This window comes from Citrus clementina, unplaced genomic scaffold (genome assembly GCF_000493195.1).
Source record: "Citrus clementina cultivar Clemenules unplaced genomic scaffold, Citrus_clementina_v1.0 scaffold_8, whole genome shotgun sequence".
In the NCBI taxonomy this organism is placed as follows: domain Eukaryota; kingdom Viridiplantae; phylum Streptophyta; class Magnoliopsida; order Sapindales; family Rutaceae; genus Citrus; species Citrus x clementina.
This window is the reverse complement of record NW_006262022.1, coordinates 3009936-3028484: the sequence shown is the minus strand read 5'-3', so window position 1 is coordinate 3028484 and position 18549 is coordinate 3009936. Positions and strand designations below refer to the sequence as shown.

At 35.9% G+C, this 18549-nt stretch overlaps 3 protein-coding genes across 8 annotated transcripts; 2 read left to right on the top strand and 1 right to left on the bottom strand.

Moving 5' to 3' along the window:
• Nucleotides 1-5475, top strand: LOC18033660 (bZIP transcription factor TRAB1). Of its 6 annotated transcripts, XR_002904348.1 has the most exons (8): nt 1-125; nt 1058-2348; nt 3604-3675; nt 3768-3797; nt 4158-4301; nt 4467-4537; nt 4881-5062; nt 5164-5475. XR_002904348.1 is itself a non-coding variant. In XM_006422947.2 (5 exons), exons 2-5 carry the CDS (start codon nt 1182-1184, stop codon nt 4233-4235), a joined length of 1344 nt encoding a protein of 447 aa, XP_006423010.1. In that variant the 5' UTR covers nt 1-125; nt 1058-1181; the 3' UTR covers nt 4236-4818. The 6 variants fall into 6 exon arrangements, 2 of the variants coding, with proteins under 2 accessions (XP_006423010.1, XP_006423013.1); XR_002904347.1 differs by lacking the exons at nt 4881-5062; nt 5164-5475 and having other exon boundaries at nt 4467-4818; XR_002904349.1 differs by lacking the exons at nt 4467-4537; nt 4881-5062; nt 5164-5475 and adding an exon at nt 3906-4017 and having other exon boundaries at nt 4161-4250.
• A 1922-nt stretch (nt 5476-7397) lies between these two features.
• On the bottom strand, nt 7398-12087 carry LOC18035074 (protein DJ-1 homolog C). Its single transcript, XM_006422944.2, has 8 exons — nt 11814-12087; nt 11396-11596; nt 10578-10727; nt 10313-10492; nt 10028-10105; nt 8829-9029; nt 8438-8575; nt 7398-8356 (listed from the first exon to the last, which is right to left on the bottom strand). Exons 1-8 carry the CDS (start codon nt 12069-12071, stop codon nt 8144-8146), a joined length of 1419 nt encoding a protein of 472 aa, XP_006423007.1. The 5' UTR covers nt 12072-12087; the 3' UTR covers nt 7398-8143.
• A 2005-nt stretch (nt 12088-14092) lies between these two features.
• On the top strand, nt 14093-18482 carry LOC18034112 (methylcrotonoyl-CoA carboxylase beta chain, mitochondrial). Its single transcript, XM_006422943.2, has 10 exons — nt 14093-14538; nt 14655-14774; nt 15658-16092; nt 16312-16402; nt 16523-16764; nt 16855-17019; nt 17269-17343; nt 17439-17570; nt 17965-18021; nt 18090-18482. The coding sequence occupies exons 1-10, from the start codon at nt 14359-14361 to the stop codon at nt 18291-18293; spliced, it is 1701 nt and encodes a 566-aa protein (XP_006423006.1). The 5' UTR covers nt 14093-14358; the 3' UTR covers nt 18294-18482.
• Nucleotides 18483-18549: the final 67 nt, after the last annotated feature.

Here is an 18549-nt window from a genome sequence, read left to right as displayed (position 1 = left end):
GGCCAAGATAGACACTTGTCGCCTCCACGCTGCAAAAAGCTCAGAGAAACGACATCACACACTCTCTCTATGCTCACTGAATTTTCCACAAATTCCGAAAAAAAATAAAAAAATAATAAATTAAGGTAAAATTAAATCCCCCTCAATTTCTATTTGTATTTTGTACCGCATCTGTTTTATTTCTTTTTATTTTTGTCTTTTTCTAATTATATTTTTTAGTTTCAAAAAATGCTTTTTCTTCGCTAATATTGTTTTATTAAATAAATTATAACCAAAAAATTCTAATAATGTACTGATCGGATTAGCGGAAGATTTTCTAATAATGAAGATGAAATTATTATGCAGTTTGAATTCTAACTTGAATTTGTGTGATTTCTGTAAAGGTCTTAAATTTGGCTGAAATGGTTTTGGGGGTTTTTTTTTTTTTCTGGGGATTTTTTTAATTTTATGGCTGCTGAAGGTTTTTGATGGGGGTTTACTAATGAATCGAGATAATTGGTTAGTTTATTTATCTGGTTTGTTTGATTTTTCTGTTAAGATGTGAAGTTGCAGTATAAGGTTGAGGCTTGATGGGGTTTGGAGAAAAAGTAGAACAGTTGGATTACTTATTACTGTGTTGGGTGAAAAATTGGATCTGAACTGTAGTATGTTACATGACAAAAGAAGCTGCGACTGGTCTGGTCTAGTTCAGTTTGGATGGTTGTGAAGGACACTTTTGTTTGGTGGTTGTTAATTGAGAGCTTTGTACTATTAGTTGATAAGATTCTTAGAAATGGAATCGCTAGAAGTACACTTTGTTTTTTTTTTTCCATGGTTGTAATTTTCTTCAAGCTGTGACTGTTACATTTTTTTTTTTCCTGTTTTTGTGCTGTTTGTTCTAAAACTTGGAATAATGGGATTGATTCTTAATGGTTGTAGTATGAGGTTTATGTCATATTGTTTAATTTTTATGGCTATATGAGTTTTGAGTCTTTTGAAAGTTTTTTCTGTAATTGGTATTAATATGAGGATTATGTATGTGATTTACTAACCTTTCATTAATTTGGTTAACTTTTAGATCTTAGGTTAAAGAAAGGAAGTTAAGGGAAGTGGAGTGATATATTTTTCTGATCTACTTCACTTACATGGAAGTATAAGACCTTCTAGATTGGAGCAAGCTGTTGCCACCGCTTGAAACAAATATGGGATCTCAAATGAACTACAAGAATGTTGGTGATACATCATATGGGGATGGAAAGCAAGCTGGGAATTTCCCATTGGCTCGACAGCCTTCCGTGTACTCATTGACATTTGAAGAATTCCAGAACACCTGGGGTGGACTGGGGAAGGATTTTGGATCAATGAACATGGATGAACTACTGAAAAATATATGGACTGCTGAAGAGAGTCATGCCATGAATTCTTCAGCAGGTGCTGCTGGAGAATCAAATGCTCCTGGTGGGAATTTGCAGAGACAAGGATCATTAACTTTGCCGCGAACGTTGAGCCAAAAGACAGTCGATGAAGTTTGGAGGGACTTGATGAAAGAAGGAAGTGGTGGCGCTGCTGCTGGTGGAGGAGGAGGATCAAATGTGCCGCAAAGACAACAGACTTTGGGAGAGATGACTCTAGAGGAGTTCTTGGTGAGGGCAGGAGTAGTCAGAGAAGATGCTCAACAGATTGGTGGAAGTCTGAACAATGCTGGATTCTATGCGAATAATAATACTAGTTTAGCTCTTGGGTTTCAGCAGCCAAGCAGAAACAATGGTCTGATTGGTAATCGGATAATGGAGGATGGCAGTTCAGTTCCTAGTCAGCCCCCAAGTTTAGCATTGAATGTAAATGGCATAAGATCCTCTCAACAGCCGCAGCAGCAGCCACAACAACATCAATACCAGCTTCAGCAGCAGCAGCAGCCACAGCTGCAACAACACCCATATCAGCAGCAGCAAAGACAGCAGCAGCAGGCACCACTGTTCCCCAAGCAAGCGACTGTGGCCTTTGCCTCTCCTATGAATTTGGTGAACACAACACAGCTTTCTAGTCCTGGAGCAAGGGGTCAAGTTGTTACTGTCACTAATTCTTCTATGAATGGCAACTTAGTTCAGGCTGGTGGTTTACAAGGTGGAGGAATGGGCATGGTTGGTTTAGGAGCCGGGGGTGTTACCCTTGCAACTGGATCGCAGGTTGCTCAGGTCTCTCCTGATATGATCGCTAAGAGTACTGCTGATGTATCTTCACCATCACCAGTTCCTTATGTGTTTGGCCGGGGAAGAAAAAGCGGTGCTCTGGAGAAAGTAGTTGAGAGGAGGCATAGAAGAATGATAAAAAACAGAGAGTCGGCTGCAAGATCACGGGCACGCAAGCAGGTGAGTGTGTTGGTTGAACCATTATATATTTTTTCAGCTGCTATTTATTATTTCTTATTGTTCATTATGGAATTGATTTACCTTGTTTGCCAGAAATCTATAATTTCAAGCCTTCTTAAGGATGCATTTTATGTTTTATACAGTTAGCCTTATGAATTGCAGCTTTTATGCTCCACTCTCTATTTAGAAAACAATTTTTGGCTTTACATGCTGTAAATTATAAACTAATGTTTTGAAGAAAAGTTGTGCTTATGACAATAACAAAATTTTTGAAGCAATGGGATTGACTGAAGTCAGCATTGAGTTCCTTTTTTTTCTTTTGGTTGAATGGACTAAGTGGGAAGTCTCTGCGACAGAATTTTGCACTCTGAAACATAATGCCTGTTACCAATTCAGTTTATCTGTGAAGAATATTCCTCTTGTTCCCTGTGATTACAGTCTAAAAACAGAAGTCATGACTGTACTTGATTCTATTGTGTACCTGCGGTTGATATGTTCATGTGTCTGTTAAAGAAAATTGACCTTTCTTTACCTTTTTCTCCCTTTCAGAAAGATTTGTTTTTCTATTGGTTATGATGAATTTGCAGAATCAAGATCAAAGGAAGTTACAAATTCTCCTGTTAGATTTTTGTATTTTTGATGTTTTATGAATGTACTATAACCTGTATATTTTCATATTGGTGCTGCTAGAACTCATCATAAATTGTCATTGCTCTTATAGACAAACTATATTTAAGCACAATTTACTGAGCATGCTTGTGTTTATCTGGAAGTGTTATATTTATTTTTGAGGGGAAGTCTTCTATTTGATAACCCTAGTATTTAGAGGAAATTTTGTGCAAATCTTACAGAAATCACGCCACTAAACGAAAAAAAGGCTGCATATAAAGACTCCATTGATAACATTTCTGTGGTATCCATAATTGTGAGTCAGAAGTTGGTTTCAATAATTATTTTGTGCTGGAAAAGCTGTAGGACAATTTTTCTCAGCTATTTCTTAGAAATCCATATGACTGGTTTTGCTAGTTTCCTTGTGGCCAATCAGCACAGCATGTGTCATACTAATCAATACATAATCAGTGAGGAAAGATGTCTAAACTCTGTGCAACAGATAGCTATCTTTGAGTTATGTAAAGATTTCTTTTTGCTGAGGATCATTTATATCTTATTTACAAAACTTTATTGGCTATTGAATATTTGTGTTAAGGTAGAAAAACTGATCTGCAATTCTTACTTTCTTTCGGGATTCTGGCAGGCCTATACATTGGAACTGGAAGCAGAGGTTGCTAAACTAAAGGAGTTGAACCAAGAGTTGGAGAGGAAACAGGTTTTTTTTTCTTAACAAAGTCAAATTCTTATTTTCTTAATTAAAAATTTGGGTTGTTGCAAATGCCCTTGACTGAAGTTTTGTTGTTGCAGGCAGAGAAAATAGAAATGGAAAAGAATAAGGTATGTGCCCTTTTACTGCTTTAATGCATTCAAGTAAATTCCAGTGTTTGGTCATTTTTGAAAACTAAGATAAGCACCTCTCTTATATTTTTCATATGATCTCCGTAGCTTCTCTGATAGATGTTCAACGAAAAAGTCTGTATATTCAGTGACTGTGTACATGCCAAAAAGCAACTCATCTGCTGCTTTGGAAGTTTGATTACGTAACCATAAAGCAAGAGTTAATTAATGTTCCTTTGATAAAACTTTGTGGATTATGAATCAATTTGATAAAACTTTGTGAATTATGATAATTGATTCTTGATGAAGAAAAGGAAGTCTGTTTGCTTTTTTCCCCCCTTATTTGTTTCTCTGTTGTAGCAGATTATCGAGAAAATGAAGTACCGATGGGGAGGCAAAATACTGTGCTTGAGGAGGACACTGACGGGCCCTTGGTAGAGTCAACCAGTTGAGCTGCTGATAATAGAAAGTTTGTTTGAAAATGCAATCTTGGCTGTTGATATGGTACGAGGATTGGTGTGCACATCTTTGATCTATTTCTCATACCATGGAGTGTAGGCAGCTGCATGTATAGATACCAAGTGTTGTAAATTATTAACCGAAATTAGTTTTATACTGTGGACCAAACGTCTAATCTGTAAGACTTCTGTTTGCTTCTGGTTTGAACAGAGAAGTATTGTAGGATGGTTAAGCAGAATGTACGCTTTTAAGTGTGTTTTTACCGGCTACTTGCAGACTTGGTTAGTCTCTAACCTTCTCTTTGGAGTTGAACTTTCAATAATATAGCATCTATTTGCATTTCTTATGTTCCAAGCTTAGGTCATCACATGGGAAGCTGTCCCGTCTATTTATTTTTCGGTTTTGTCCAGTCTATTTTTTTTGTTTGTCTGCCTGCCACTCAAGAAAATCTCTGAAAGGCTGATTCATTATCTGCATCTGGAAAGTTCTGGAATTACCTTAATTTACCATGTTGTATATGGACTATTTAACTACTACTATGAATAATAAGCTTTGGTAATCAGATTTTCTGTTTTAGCCGGTGTTATAGACGTGTCATTTCGGATTTTCATTTTTCAACTTTAGGATGTAATCTAAGAGGTACGTGCATTTCTGGGGCGTTCTTCAATTTACTAGCATATATTTTTAAATCTGAGAAAATGGGAGTTCCCCAGACACTTGAGGTGTATAAGTCCAAATGAAAGGAACAATAATTGCGGAGCTTAAAACGTCAAGCCTTGACCCCTGTGAAGTCGCCGCTAAAATGGGTAAGAAAAGTCCTCCCAAGGGTTTGTGATAAAACCAATTACAGAAGGCCATATATCAAACTGGACAATAATATCCTAACACATGGTATATTTGTATTCAGATGTATTACTTACGTGGTGAGTACGGCACCTTACAAGCAAAACAGCATCGTTTTCAAAATAGTTTAATGAAGACACGTGAGAGGTACGATACTCTTAATGTCTTAAACGGCATCATTGAAAGCGTTTCGGCTTTAACTGATTTGCAGCTGTCAATGAGAATGACTCACATAAGGTGAGGTGTATATTTTGATATAAGCTAAACTACTCAAAAACTTGAGTTGAAACTCCCAACACAACTTGTTATCTGGTGAACTTGAACTTTCCACTACTATTGAGTTTAAAACTCTATTTGAGCTTTGATTTGGAAAACTAGCCAATTATGAGACCTAAAGGTGTTTGGATGTTAGGCTCGTGCTCTTATAAGTCAAGAAAAATTAGCTCCAAGGGCTTTAAAATGTATCTTCATTGGATATCTTGATGGAACCAATGGGTATAAACTTTGGTGCACTGATTTGTCTCCACCAAGGTGCATAATCAATAGAGATATAATATTCAATGAAGAAAAAATGGTTGCCAAGTTTCATAGTGACAAAAACAAGCAAGTTAGTCAAGTTCTTGATGTACAGTTTGAGGTGGAGTCATCTTCAAAGAGCAATTCAAATGATACGAATCAAATGAATTTGGTGAAAATGCAAGCAAATATATAACACTTCAAGATGATACTTTAGCTCAAATTTAAACTTAAGACTATCAATTAACTAGAGGCAGATAGAAAAGATGGATTAGAGCACCTAAAAGGCATAATTATACTAATTTGATTGCATTTACTTTCCACTCTACACATGAAATAGATGCTGAAGAACCAAAAAGCTTCAAAGATGCTGTCAACTATCAATATGTAAATGAGTGAAAAAAGGCAATGAATGGGGTGATGAAATCTTTACGCAAGTACTGTACTTAGGAGTTGGTTAAAAGGTCTGAAAATAGTAGGATTGTTAATTGCAAATGGATATACATAATCAAAAAGTGTATCACTGTGGTAGAACTAAGAAGATTCAAAGCAAGATTGGTTGCTAAAGGATTTACTCAGAAACAGGGGGTTGATTTCAAGGAAATTTTTTCACCTGTTGCAAGACATGCATCAATAAGAGTATTGTTGGCTTTGACAGTAGTTTTTATATGAAGAACTTTGAGAGAAAATCTTCATAATTCAACCTGAAGGTAATGAAGCTCCAGGCAGACAGAATCATGTATGTTTGCTAAAAAAATCCTTCTTTGGCTTGAAGCAATCCCCTAGGTAGTGATATCTCAAATTTGATGAATTCATGGTTATATAGCGATTTAAAAAGTGTAGCTATAATTGTTGTATATATTTCAAACAATTGGACCTAAATAAGCACACATATCTACTTTTATATGTAGATGACATATTTATTGCTTGCAAAGAAATGTTTAAAATTGATGCTTTGAAGACACTCCTTGGTATTGCTTTTGATATGAAGGATTTAGGAGGTGCAAAGAAGATATTGGCAATTTATATCATCAGGACAATAAGTGAAGGCTCAATTTTTTTGTCTCGATAGGAATATATACAGAAGATATTAGAGACCTCTAATATGGAAGATTTAAAGCATGTTCAAGTTCCATTGAGCTCATTTCAGGCTTTGCAACCTTTACTATCCTAAGACAGAAGATGAAAAGCTTGAGATGTTACATACTCTATATACAAATGATGTTGGTTGTCTAATGTATGCCATAATACTGCAAGGCCTGACATCTCACATATTGGAAGTGTTGTCAATAGATACATGGCATTACCAAGCAAAGAACATTGGAAGGGAGTTGAGTGGATACTTAGGTATCTCTGGGGGACTCTGAGACTTGGATTGCTGTATGGAAGGAAAGATAGAGCTGTAAATGGCTTGTGAGGTTATGAAGATTCTGATGATGCAAGAGATGAGGTTTTTTAGAGGTTATATGTTCATGCTTAATGGCTGCCTAATCAACTGGAAAGTAATCTTCTGTGACAGCTCCAGTGCACTGCATTTGTGCAAGAATTCTACTCACCATGAGAAGACAAAGCATATTGATATTAAGCTCCATTAAATTGTTCGTTTGGAAATTTCCCGAAAAGCTTATTAAAAATGAGGTTTCAAAAGGGATGATTAGGATGGTTAAAATACACATTGATTGATCATCCCGCTAACATGCTCACAAAAGTTGTCCCAGTAGCTAAGTTCAAGAAATGTCCGGACTTATTTGGTGTATGCAGTTCCTCATATGCTTGTTTTGGTGAATGAATTAGTTGCAAGAGGTTTGATTCAAAGTGGAGAATTGTTATTCATGTGGTAAATGCATACAAGCACAATACTATTAATGCCTTAAACGACATCAATGAAAGCATTTTGGCTTAAACTGATTTCCAGCTGTCACGCGAGCAAGCCCGTTGCCATCGGATGAGTAAATTTGAGCGTTCCGTACTTCCGTGACAACGTGATCACTTAAATGAAGCCGAGTTCACTACAATGGCCTCTTGTATACGTGTCAAGCACCTGTGCTTTCTCGGTTGTTAAAGCTCATATGAAGCTGGTTTATAAGCTTGAGTTTTCGTGCAGTTTGCTAGATAGTTTTAGAGAGAAATTGGAGAGAGAGAGTGTAATCTTGTTCTCTCTGATTTCATTCATATAGCTCTGTAACTCAACCCTTGAATCATCAATAAAAGCTTCCCTGATGGATATTGTCAACGTCTTGCGGCAAACCTTGAAGATGCTAATGGCAGCATTCTCTTAGAAATGGCATTAACCAATGAGCATGAGCAATAGATCTGGGCTTGCAGGCAAATGATTATGACTTTTCTGTGCTTTTTGGTACAAGGAAACAGCACTCTGTAGATGAGTGTTTGGAAATTGAACACGACTGCATGCCTGTAGAAGATTTGATCTTTTCACTGGCTGATTCAAGTTAGGAAACTTTGTTATTTATTAGATACGGCAGCTTGAACACTTGCTTTCCTCCACTAGGAATAAACAGTAGATCTCCCTAGCTCCTGGGGTACTCAAAAACTAGGCCCTCTGCAACACTTCTTGTCCTTGCATGACCAAAAAACTTGCTAACAATAGCCAAGGCAAAGTCTATAACATTTGCAAGGCCCCTACTTGTGATCACTTTTCCATCAACAACTACTTTGGTGCCATTTACTACTTCATTGGTCAGCTTGCCAATGACCGAGGGATGAGCCGTGGCTTTCTTCGCCTGTATTTGCCAGACGAAGCATGAGCTTCAACGTAAAAGTAATTTTTTTTGGAAGGAAGATACAGGATTATTATACTTTACCTTCAGTAAACCATGTTTATGGAGGACTATTGGTGAAGAACAAACTGCTCCGTATATTCTTCCAGCTACTTTTTGTTCTTTGAGCAGCTTCTTCAAAATCCTAGATTTCTGCAGCCTTTCAGCCCCAGCAACCCCTCCCTGAAAGTTGGATGCTAGTCAAAACTCTTCAAAAGTAACATAGGATGAGGCCAAAAGTAATAAACTGACATTATAATTTCTGATATTTTATTCTGTTTTCAAGCTACCCAAATATATAGTTTCTATTATGACAAACTGAAATATAAGAACTAAAGCAGGCACTAAAATCCTTTTGAAAATCTCTAGATCCTGATACTTCAATTAAGAAAGAGAGCATGAGGAAATGCTAGTACTAATATTTTGTTTGACTCACCGGAAGAATGATTAAATCATACACTGACTCAGCAGCATCACTAATTGATTTATCAGCAATAATTTTTATGCCTTGAGATGCCACAATCTGTGTGGATCTTTCAACTGAAGCAACCACAACATCCACTTTTGCTCGCCTCAAAATATCCACAATAGTCACTATTTCAATCTCTTCAGAACCATTTGCAATTGGAATCAGAACCTGCACGACATATGAACGATGGAAAACATCTCAAGGCAAAATATAAGGGTTGTAAAACATATAGCTTGGTTGTAGGTGTCAAACTGGCCCTACTTCAAAGATAAGGGAACTCAGGAAGGAGGGGCAGTACATTTGTAGTGCATAATACAAAAAATAATCAAGTTGTAAAAAAACTCCATATGTAGTTGCAGGCAAGAAAACAGGAAACTGAAACAAGTATTTGCAGATAAAAAATTTTCAACAAAGAGGACTTGATAGATAATAAATTTGAAAAAATATTTGGAGGACTTGATAGATTACAAAATTTGAAAAATATTTGACTCATCACCTATTATAACATTTCTGAGGTTCAATAAAGTGCAACACAGCTAGAAGGTAGGTGTCCAAAGAGAACTAGTTGTAAGCAGCCATAACCATATTTTAAAAACATGGATTTTAACAGAAAATAATTTTCAGAGGCCAGGAAATTCTTAGTTTTTGTTTTCTGGCTCTTAAACGGCACGTTACATCGCTCGGTAAGTTCATTATCTGATAATTATGGGAGATTAGAAAACACAGACAGCTGCTAGTCAAAAGTTCCTCTTCCTAACCACAGAAATATAATTGCGTTTGAATGTTATACAAGTAGGAAAAATAAGGTAGAAGGTGAGAAAGCTATGAATGTTGCGTACAGATACAGACTAATAGCTAACTAGTAAAGAAGTAATTATTAACAATCATCACCTTCTGACTAACTAATTTTCCGGGGAGGGTGGTTTCAGTATATTTCTAGGATCTAGCACCATTATGGACCAAGAGACTATTTTTGGAAGGTAAATGATGCCTGGACGGAGATCGTAAAAATGAAAGTGACAAGCAAATGAAGGATTTGAGTATTGTTCTTTTCAATCAACGGATGCATTCAAAATAAAACTAAGAGCTGATAACTAGACAAGCTGCTTGTCTATTGATCAAACAAATAACAATTATTTACTTAAGCTGCAAGTGAAGTCACTTACGCGAGGCATGCAGTCAAAGAACCATTCAACTTCATTGAATTCTTCCTTTTTGAGAGAATCATCAGCATTATGCATCAGCTAGCATAAAAGAATAAAATTTATGCTTACTGGCAATAAAACATATAATAAAAAGAAACATAATTATAAAAAAGAAAGAATATGGGCTTTAAAAAGAGTATGAGAAAAAAAAATTGTTAGGAAAGAAAACACAAATGATTCCTAGTTCTAGATGATAATTATAAACAAGCAATCAATGTTTTTCAACAGTAAAGTTATAGGCCTAACCAATAATTCTCCAATCTCCTTGGCAACAGACTCTCCAAACAGCTGTTCTACCAAGCACAAAGCAAATTCAAAAGAAGTTCCAGGACCACGGCTTGTTGTAACCTCTCCGGAAACATGGATATTTGATTTTACAGCCCAGAATGTTGGAAGCTTATCTGTGAATGCTGGGTGGCAAGTTATCTTGCATGACAAACTACATCAAGTTTAGCCATGAAAAATATAGAATCTTCACATTCATTGAAATTTAACAAAACCAGTGGTCCACCTGCTTTCTTCTCAGAAGGCCCCATGGCAGAAGTGTGACTGCTGGAGCAGCACATATAGCACCATAAAGCCTTTTTTCCTCCGCTTGTTTGCTTGTAATTTTCTTGAGAATTTCACAATCTCTTAACCGTACTGATCCAGGCATTCCTCCCTTAAAGCGTGCAAGTGAGATTAATCAAATGTAAATTACATTTTCATACCAACTTCCAAGAAATAATAACAATTCAGGGAAAAAAAAAAGAAGGCATCTTTTGTTGCTTCAATTGAGATTTGAGAGCATTCCATCTCAATCATTTTTTAATACTCTTATTACCCAAATCTAAATGTTCATCCATACTATATGCCCCTCTAACTTTGGAAGTAACGTTTGACATAGGAGCTTATAATTAGGATAACAATATTTTTCATGCATCAGTAGAAATTCAGTTAATAATATCAATCACTCACAATATATTGTACAAATAAAATAGTTTGCCAGTTCATTTCAGAGTGTGAAAATTTAACATTTTAATATTAATATTTTGAGCAGATCATGCCCTTGTTCACAGAACAGTTTGTATTCAAGCAAAACCCCCACCACCTGATTCCCACTTCCTTGTCTTTGCCACAAAGGTCAGTGACCCTTAGAGTACTAATATTACTCTCCGCTACCAAAGCAAATAGAACTTGTCATGCCAACTGCCAAGTCACTAAATTGACTAACCACTCTAAAGTTATCAAAATATCATGGATTTCCTAATGCATCTAACAATTTAGTAATTATTCAGAAATGGGCATGAATTTAAGCCAATATGTAACCTTGCTTATTAAAGAACTAACCGGCAAAGCAATGAGATCAAAAACTTGGTGACTACAGTTAGATATGGAGGTATCAGCCACCAATCTAGTACCACTCGAAGCCTCAACCTCAAGCTGCGGCTCCACTGATGCCATAGTCACTTGTGCACCAGCTCGACGCAAAACGTCGACTATAATCACAGCTTCCATTTCTTCGGTACCAAACCCAACTGGAACTAAAACCTGCACAAACAAAAACCCACAGACAGCAAAGTTATCAATCCCTTAGCCTCCATTTAGTTGCAAGAAAATGTATAAGAAATGAATCCAAGATAGAAACTTTAAGCTAATTTTTAATTTTATTTTTAAATCAAAATGAGCGTTCATAGAAAAAGGGTACAGGGTTTAAGCAGAAAAGGAGACATGCGTAGTATTTGACTGTTAAAAAAAAAGAAAGAACCTTTTTAGGAGGGACAGCGGAGTTAGTTGCTTCTGGTGTTGTGGGTGTTGTTAAAGTGAGGTTTTTGGTGGGTTTAGAAGAGCGTCTCCTGGTGGGTGCACTATTTTTAGGCTGTGGGGAAGCAGCGGCAACAGAAGCATTGGAAACAAATGATGAAAAAGAAGGCAGAGAGAATACAGGAGAGAGCTTCAAAGGGCATACGTTGAGAGCAAAACTTGGAGAAATAAAAGATGACACCGTCACTGACACAGACTCCATTGAAGTTTTTTCCAAATTGCAGTTCTACCAAAATCTCTTGTATCTTCTTATCCGGCTTTTGTTTAATTCTTGGGCCTTGCCTGCTTTAAACGACGCCGTTTGATCCCGAAACATGCAATGCGAGATTTGATTTGATTAATCATACAATATTAATTTTTTTTAGGAAAATTATCTACCCAACAACTGTTTTTTCAAAATTTTAAAAAAATTTATATATTTTAATTTTTTTTTGGTTGAATTCCACCCAAAGATGCATTTTTTTGCACACATCCATTATCGTCGTAACTCTGTTAAAACTTTGCTGATGTCACGGGAATAAAATTGTTATTTCACCCAAACAACAAATAAATGACATCGTTTAATGGTTGAACTTAAAAAAAAAAAGTCAAAAGCACATCATTGCCTCCAGCAAGTAACCAAAAGCACGCCATTGTTTTTCTAATTTTCATCAAAATTCATGTTTGTGAAGTGCTTGAGGACCTTTAAAATCCAGCCATTGTTTCTCCAAAAGCACGCCATTTTTTGTCCAAATTTATTTGCTATCAAGCTTATACATTTCGATTTGTATGGTAATTGTTGTTAATCATTGTTCTTAGAAACCCTAGAATATGGGTTAAGTTGATTTGTAATAAATTTTGGGAAACATCCTCCTCTTGCTCCGCTCAGGAAACGAAGAAAATATCTCTGAAGATGATGGACAACAATTATTCAAGGTGGAAGAGCAAGGGTGTTCGAGATTGTGATCATTCTTCGACGAGCGATGGCACATCAGAGGACATGGTGGTGCCGTAGCTGCCGTACACAATCAAATTTTGTAAGGCCCATGGAGTTTCGAAAGAAAATGTCACCGAAACAGGGGGTGAAGACGTTCAACTAGGAGTTTGGGAAGGGCAAGAGTAATGATGAGTTGAAAGAGATGTTATTGGTGGCGAATTATTTGAATATCACAGAGATGTTGGATTATTTGACAGAGACTTTGGCCAACAGGATCAAGAATAAGAGTGTCGAGTACATCAGGAAGTTTTTTCGAATTGAAAATAATTTCATGCCCGAGGAGGAGGAAGCAGCCAGGAAGGAGTATGAGCTTTTAAGGGTGTTGATTTAGATGATGATGATTAAGCTTACGCTTTTTAAATTTTAATCCTTATCATTATTTAATTGAAGTAGTTTTATGTTTAATGTTTTACAATAATTACCGGCTGGATATTGATTAATGTTGAATTTAATCATATCTAATCACACTTAAGCTCTTTCAATTTATTAGTGTTTTTTAAATTTTTTCTTATTTATTTATTTTTTGGCATTTATTTAGGGTAAAATAATAATTTTATATTTGTGGGTAAAAAAATCATTTGACCAATATTTTGTTAATTCTAGTAACAAAGTTAAGACAAGAAAATACATTTTTAGGTAGAGTTCGGCCAAAAAAATAAGATATGTGTATTTTTAAAAAAATTCGAAAAAATAGGTGGTCGGTGAATAATTGTTTTTTCTTTTATCTAATAAAAATTTATGTTAAGCTTATCATATTTTATATAAAATTAATTAAAATTTTTTGAATAGGATGTGAACAAATATCTTAGTTTTAGACAACAACACACTAAAAAAGTGAATTTTCTTTTAAAATATTAAACTCACATTATTAAAGGGGTAACATAACATTTAACAATTTAACATGACATGATTTATAAACATATTGAATTTAGGTTGAATTAAATTTGAACTATAAGAACACCAATATTGTCACCTCACCTCTACGTGTAATTTACATGTCATAAGTTTATGTAGTAAACTTAGGTTTGTAATTACCTGAATTATTGTATTTGAAGTAATTATTTATCATTAGGTAAATCTTAAGTTACATGTAATATAATTTACAACTACTCACATTATCAGTACGTGAAACCCCACGTATTACTATTTATATGAGTGGTTGTAAATTTCCTGTACAAGGAAGGCCCTTTTCTTATTCTTTTTTTTTTTTTTTTCCGCGTAAATGTATGAATATACAGACAAAGCTGTACTACTGGATGTATTATCTTGGTTCTATTCTAACTCCAATCTCGAGCTATTATCAGCCCATCACAGGCAAAAGTCATATATATATATATATATATATATATTTATTTATTTATTTTCACAAATTAATAATAGATATTAAAAATTTCGAAAGGAGGATATGAATTACACACAAGCAAGCAGCGGCGGCAAGCAAGGCGATAAGAGTGAAGCTAACCGAACCAAACTGTGAGAAAACAGAGGAGTCGGATAAAACACGGGTGTCAAAATGCTGGGCGCTTTAGTGAGGAGAACAGCGGCTTCAGTTCTGAAGGCAAACTCCATTCGGACAAGAGCCTTGCATCTGTCTGTCCTTCCTGATGCCGTGGACAGAAACTCGGAGGCATTTGTGAGAAACTCCCAGGTGATGCAAGGGTTGGTCTCTGAACTCCAATCCCACATCCAAAAAGTAAACATTCCCCTCTCTCTCTGTCTCTCTCTTTATTTTCTTTTTCTCTTTTTCTATTTTTATAGTGAAATGGCGTGTGTTGATGTGATCTTTGCTGGGGGTTTGTTGGGATTAAGGTTCTTGGTGGAGGTGGAGAATCGGCTGTGAAGAGGAACAGGAGCAGGAACAAGCTTTTGCCTCGAGAAAGAATTGATCGCCTCACTGACCCCGGTTCTTCATTTCTTGAGCTTTCTCAGGTTTATTATTTATTAGTCTTGTAGGTGCTGGATTGTAGTAAAAATAATCAATTCTAGAGTTTTAATTGGGCATGCCTAAGGCTTGAAGTTTGTGTTGATAACACTGCAAATTCCAATTTTGGTTGCCATCTTGGTGGGGATCTTTCCTTGGGATTGTTTTGATTGTTAAAGTGCAATTACTGTTTTGTTGGGTTGCTAGTTTTACTTTAAAAATGCAATACTTTATTAATTAGAATTGTATAATTGGTTTAAACTTGGAGACAGTCGTAAGTCTGTTGATTGAATCAATTACAGAAATTGTTAAATGAGGCATGCACTTCTGTTATCTCTGTTGTAATCTTTCTTATGCTTAATTCCTGTATTGATAGAAAAATGGATTAAAGCATACCGTATAGGTGCCTGGAACTTATAATGAATTATCTCAAACCATCTGCCTGGATCTATATAATTTCTTTTCTGAGGTGAGTGTTCAGGGAATTTGGACTAACTAATTAGCAAAGCCATTTGTTTTATCCAATTGAATGCAATTTAGAATATACATATACATGATGTGGATTTGAATAACAGAATTATGAATCGTATGAACTAGCTAATATGTATATTTCTCATGGCTAGTCAAGAGACTGAGAGACATTGGGAGCATGTGTTAATTTGATGCAAGGGCTGATTTCTGTTTTGAAACACTCTGGTCCAATTAAGTACAGCAGGCTATTAACACTATTAGCAGTGGTATGAATATTAAAACAAGCTTGCATTGTCGACTCATGCCAAGAAACAATTCGCATTAAATGAAGACTAGTTCTCACTATTAGTTGATTCAACAAGATATGTTGCTTGCTATTTGGTACATTGCAGTATCTTATCATATACACCGTATATAAAGCTTGCAGGACATGAATTATATGAAGAAACCTTACAATCTGGAGGGATAATCACTGGAATTGGCCCTGTACATGGACGGCTTTGTATGTTTGTGGCTAATGACCCTACTGTCAAGGGAGGAACATATTTTCCCATCACCATTAAGAAGCATCTTAGGGCACAAGAGATTGCTGCGCAATGCAAACTACCATGCATATATCTTGTGGATAGTGGAGGTGCTTACCTTCCCAAGCAGGCTGAAGTATTCCCTGACAAGGAAAATTTTGGGAGAATTTTTTATAATCAAGCCATAATGTCAGCTGAAGGCATCCCTCAAATTGCATTAGTACTGGGTTCCTGCACTGCTGGAGGTGCTTATATTCCTGCAATGGCTGATGAAAGTGTTATGGTAAAAGGAAATGGTACCATTTTTCTGGCCGGACCCCCCCTTGTAAAGGTTAGTTCCCTACTTTGTGATGTTTGAAATGAGTTATGCAGTAATTCATAGATCAGTTTCATGATTAATTTGTATTATTTATAGATTTGCAGTATCATGTATCATAAACATATGCAAGTCAGTTTTATGTCTGTGTGCATGCATATAAAATGAATTATTATACGTATGCCTATTAATGTTTGCAAATAGATACCATATCTAATGGAGAACTTTCAGTAGGCTGCTACCGGAGAGGAAATCTCTGCGGAGGATTTGGGGGGTGCTGCTGTGCATTGTAAGACATCAGGGGTTTCAGATTATTTTGCTCAAGGTATTACTTTGGTCATGCAGAGTTTTACACCTCTTCTGTGTGTACCACTTCTGAAGTTACTGTTGTCTTTGCAGTGTCCGTAATTCCATGACTATACATGTGTAAATTTATGTTTGATAGATGAATTGCATGGACTTTCTCTTGGAAGGAACATTATCAAGAACTTACACATGGCTGGGAGACAAGGAGAGATAAATGGATTTCAGAATATAAACCCTGAGTATAAAGAACCTTTATATGACGTAAAGGAGCTTTATTCTATTGCACCAGCAGACCTCAAGCAGTCCTTTGATATTCGATCAGTTATTGCTCGCATTGTTGATGGAAGTGAATTTGATGAATTCAAGAAATTGTATGGCACTGTGAGGACATTCAAAACACTTGAATTTTTAAGCCAGTTACATTCTAATATCAATGAGTTTGTAACTCCATTTGGATTTGTATCTGTGCAGACACTTGTGACTGGTTTTGCTAAAATCTTTGGTCAACCAGTGGGAATCATTGGAAACAATGGAATATTATTCCATGAATCTGCTCTAAAAGGGGCCCATTTCATTGAACTTTGCACTCAACGGAAAATTCCATTGGTCTTTCTTCAGAATATTACTGGATTCATGGTATTTGATCCTTCTCTTTCCATTAATTTGTTAATGAATATTTCTGACATGATTATGTCCTTAGATTATAAGAAGAGGTGAAACTAAACCTAGTAGTAAGAAATGAATGAACTTGATTGTTCAAATTTTTTCTACTTCTTTTTGTTCTTTTTAAGAAATGCCCCACTTCCTTTTAAGAAACTGTGTGAATTAATTAGGCTAGTAGTTCCTGATAGAATTCTGGAACTGTAATAGTTGTTTATCTGTTAGGTTGGCTCAAGATCTGAAGCAAATGGTATAGCAAAGGCTGGAGCAAAAATGGTGATGGCAGTTTCTTGTGCAAAGGTCGGTGATGAAAGTCTGTGCAAGTTAATTCTTTTGGTTTCAGCAAGAAAGAGAAAAACAAAACCTTCCACCTTCTCTAATCATTCCTTGTGCAGGTACCAAAAGTTACAATAATTGTTGGAGGTAGTTTTGGTGCTGGAAATTATGCGATGTGTGGGCGTGCGTATAGTCCCAATTTCATGTTTCTTTGGCCAAATGCGAGAATATCTGTAATGGGTGGTGCTCAGGTAGCCTCTCCTATCAATACTTTCTTGCACACAACTAATATGTCATCATGCATTTCCTTTGAAGTGAGGGGCATATAGATTTTATGATTCATGAATCTGAGTATTTCGATTAATACGTAGTGCTTCTTGCGAACAATCTACAATCCTAACTACAGAAGGAAGATCACATATTGCTTTCTCCTCTCAAAATAAATATCCAATGATTGTTCTTTTTATTACTTCATGAAAATTTTGGTTAATTTCCCTGGCCTCTGGACTTCCTCTCTTTACATTTTCACAATGTTTTCCCCATCCTTGAAACCTAATGAACCCGTTCATTACATAGCAATTACTTGACTCCTAAATTTATTATTTGTTTTAAGTATGATTGTTTACTTTCCTTGGCAAAACTTAGGCTGCTGGAGTGCTGTCTCAAGTAGAAAAGGACAAAAAGAAAAAGCAAGGAATTGAGGTAAGCCCTTTTTTCTCTCATTCCAAAAACTCAAATATAAGTATCCATGCCGTGAACTTGTATCACAGTGGACAAAGCAAGAGGAGGAAATGTTCAAGGCAAAGGTTGTAGAAGCTTATGAGAAAGAAGGAAATGCTTATTACTCCACAGCAAGACTCTGGGATGACGGTATCATCGACCCAGCTGACACAAGAAAAATTATAGGTTTCTGCATTTCTGCTGCCTTGAACCGCCCTGTGGAAGACACCAAATATGGTGTATTTAGAATGTAACTCACTCAACAAAGAAAGTGATTCTATAGGTTTTCTGCATACGAAGCTTTGGCAGGCCAATGCTTACTTTCAATAATCACCCCAAAGTGTATTTATTAACAATTTTTATGCAGTTATGTGAACGTTAGAAAGTTCTGATGGAATTTCAAGGTTTCAAAAAGCTATAATAACTGATGCATCTGATCCAAATTTTCTTTGAACATGTTAGTTCAATTCTATCTTTTAAAATCAACGCGATAGGGAGATTAGTTTCAAG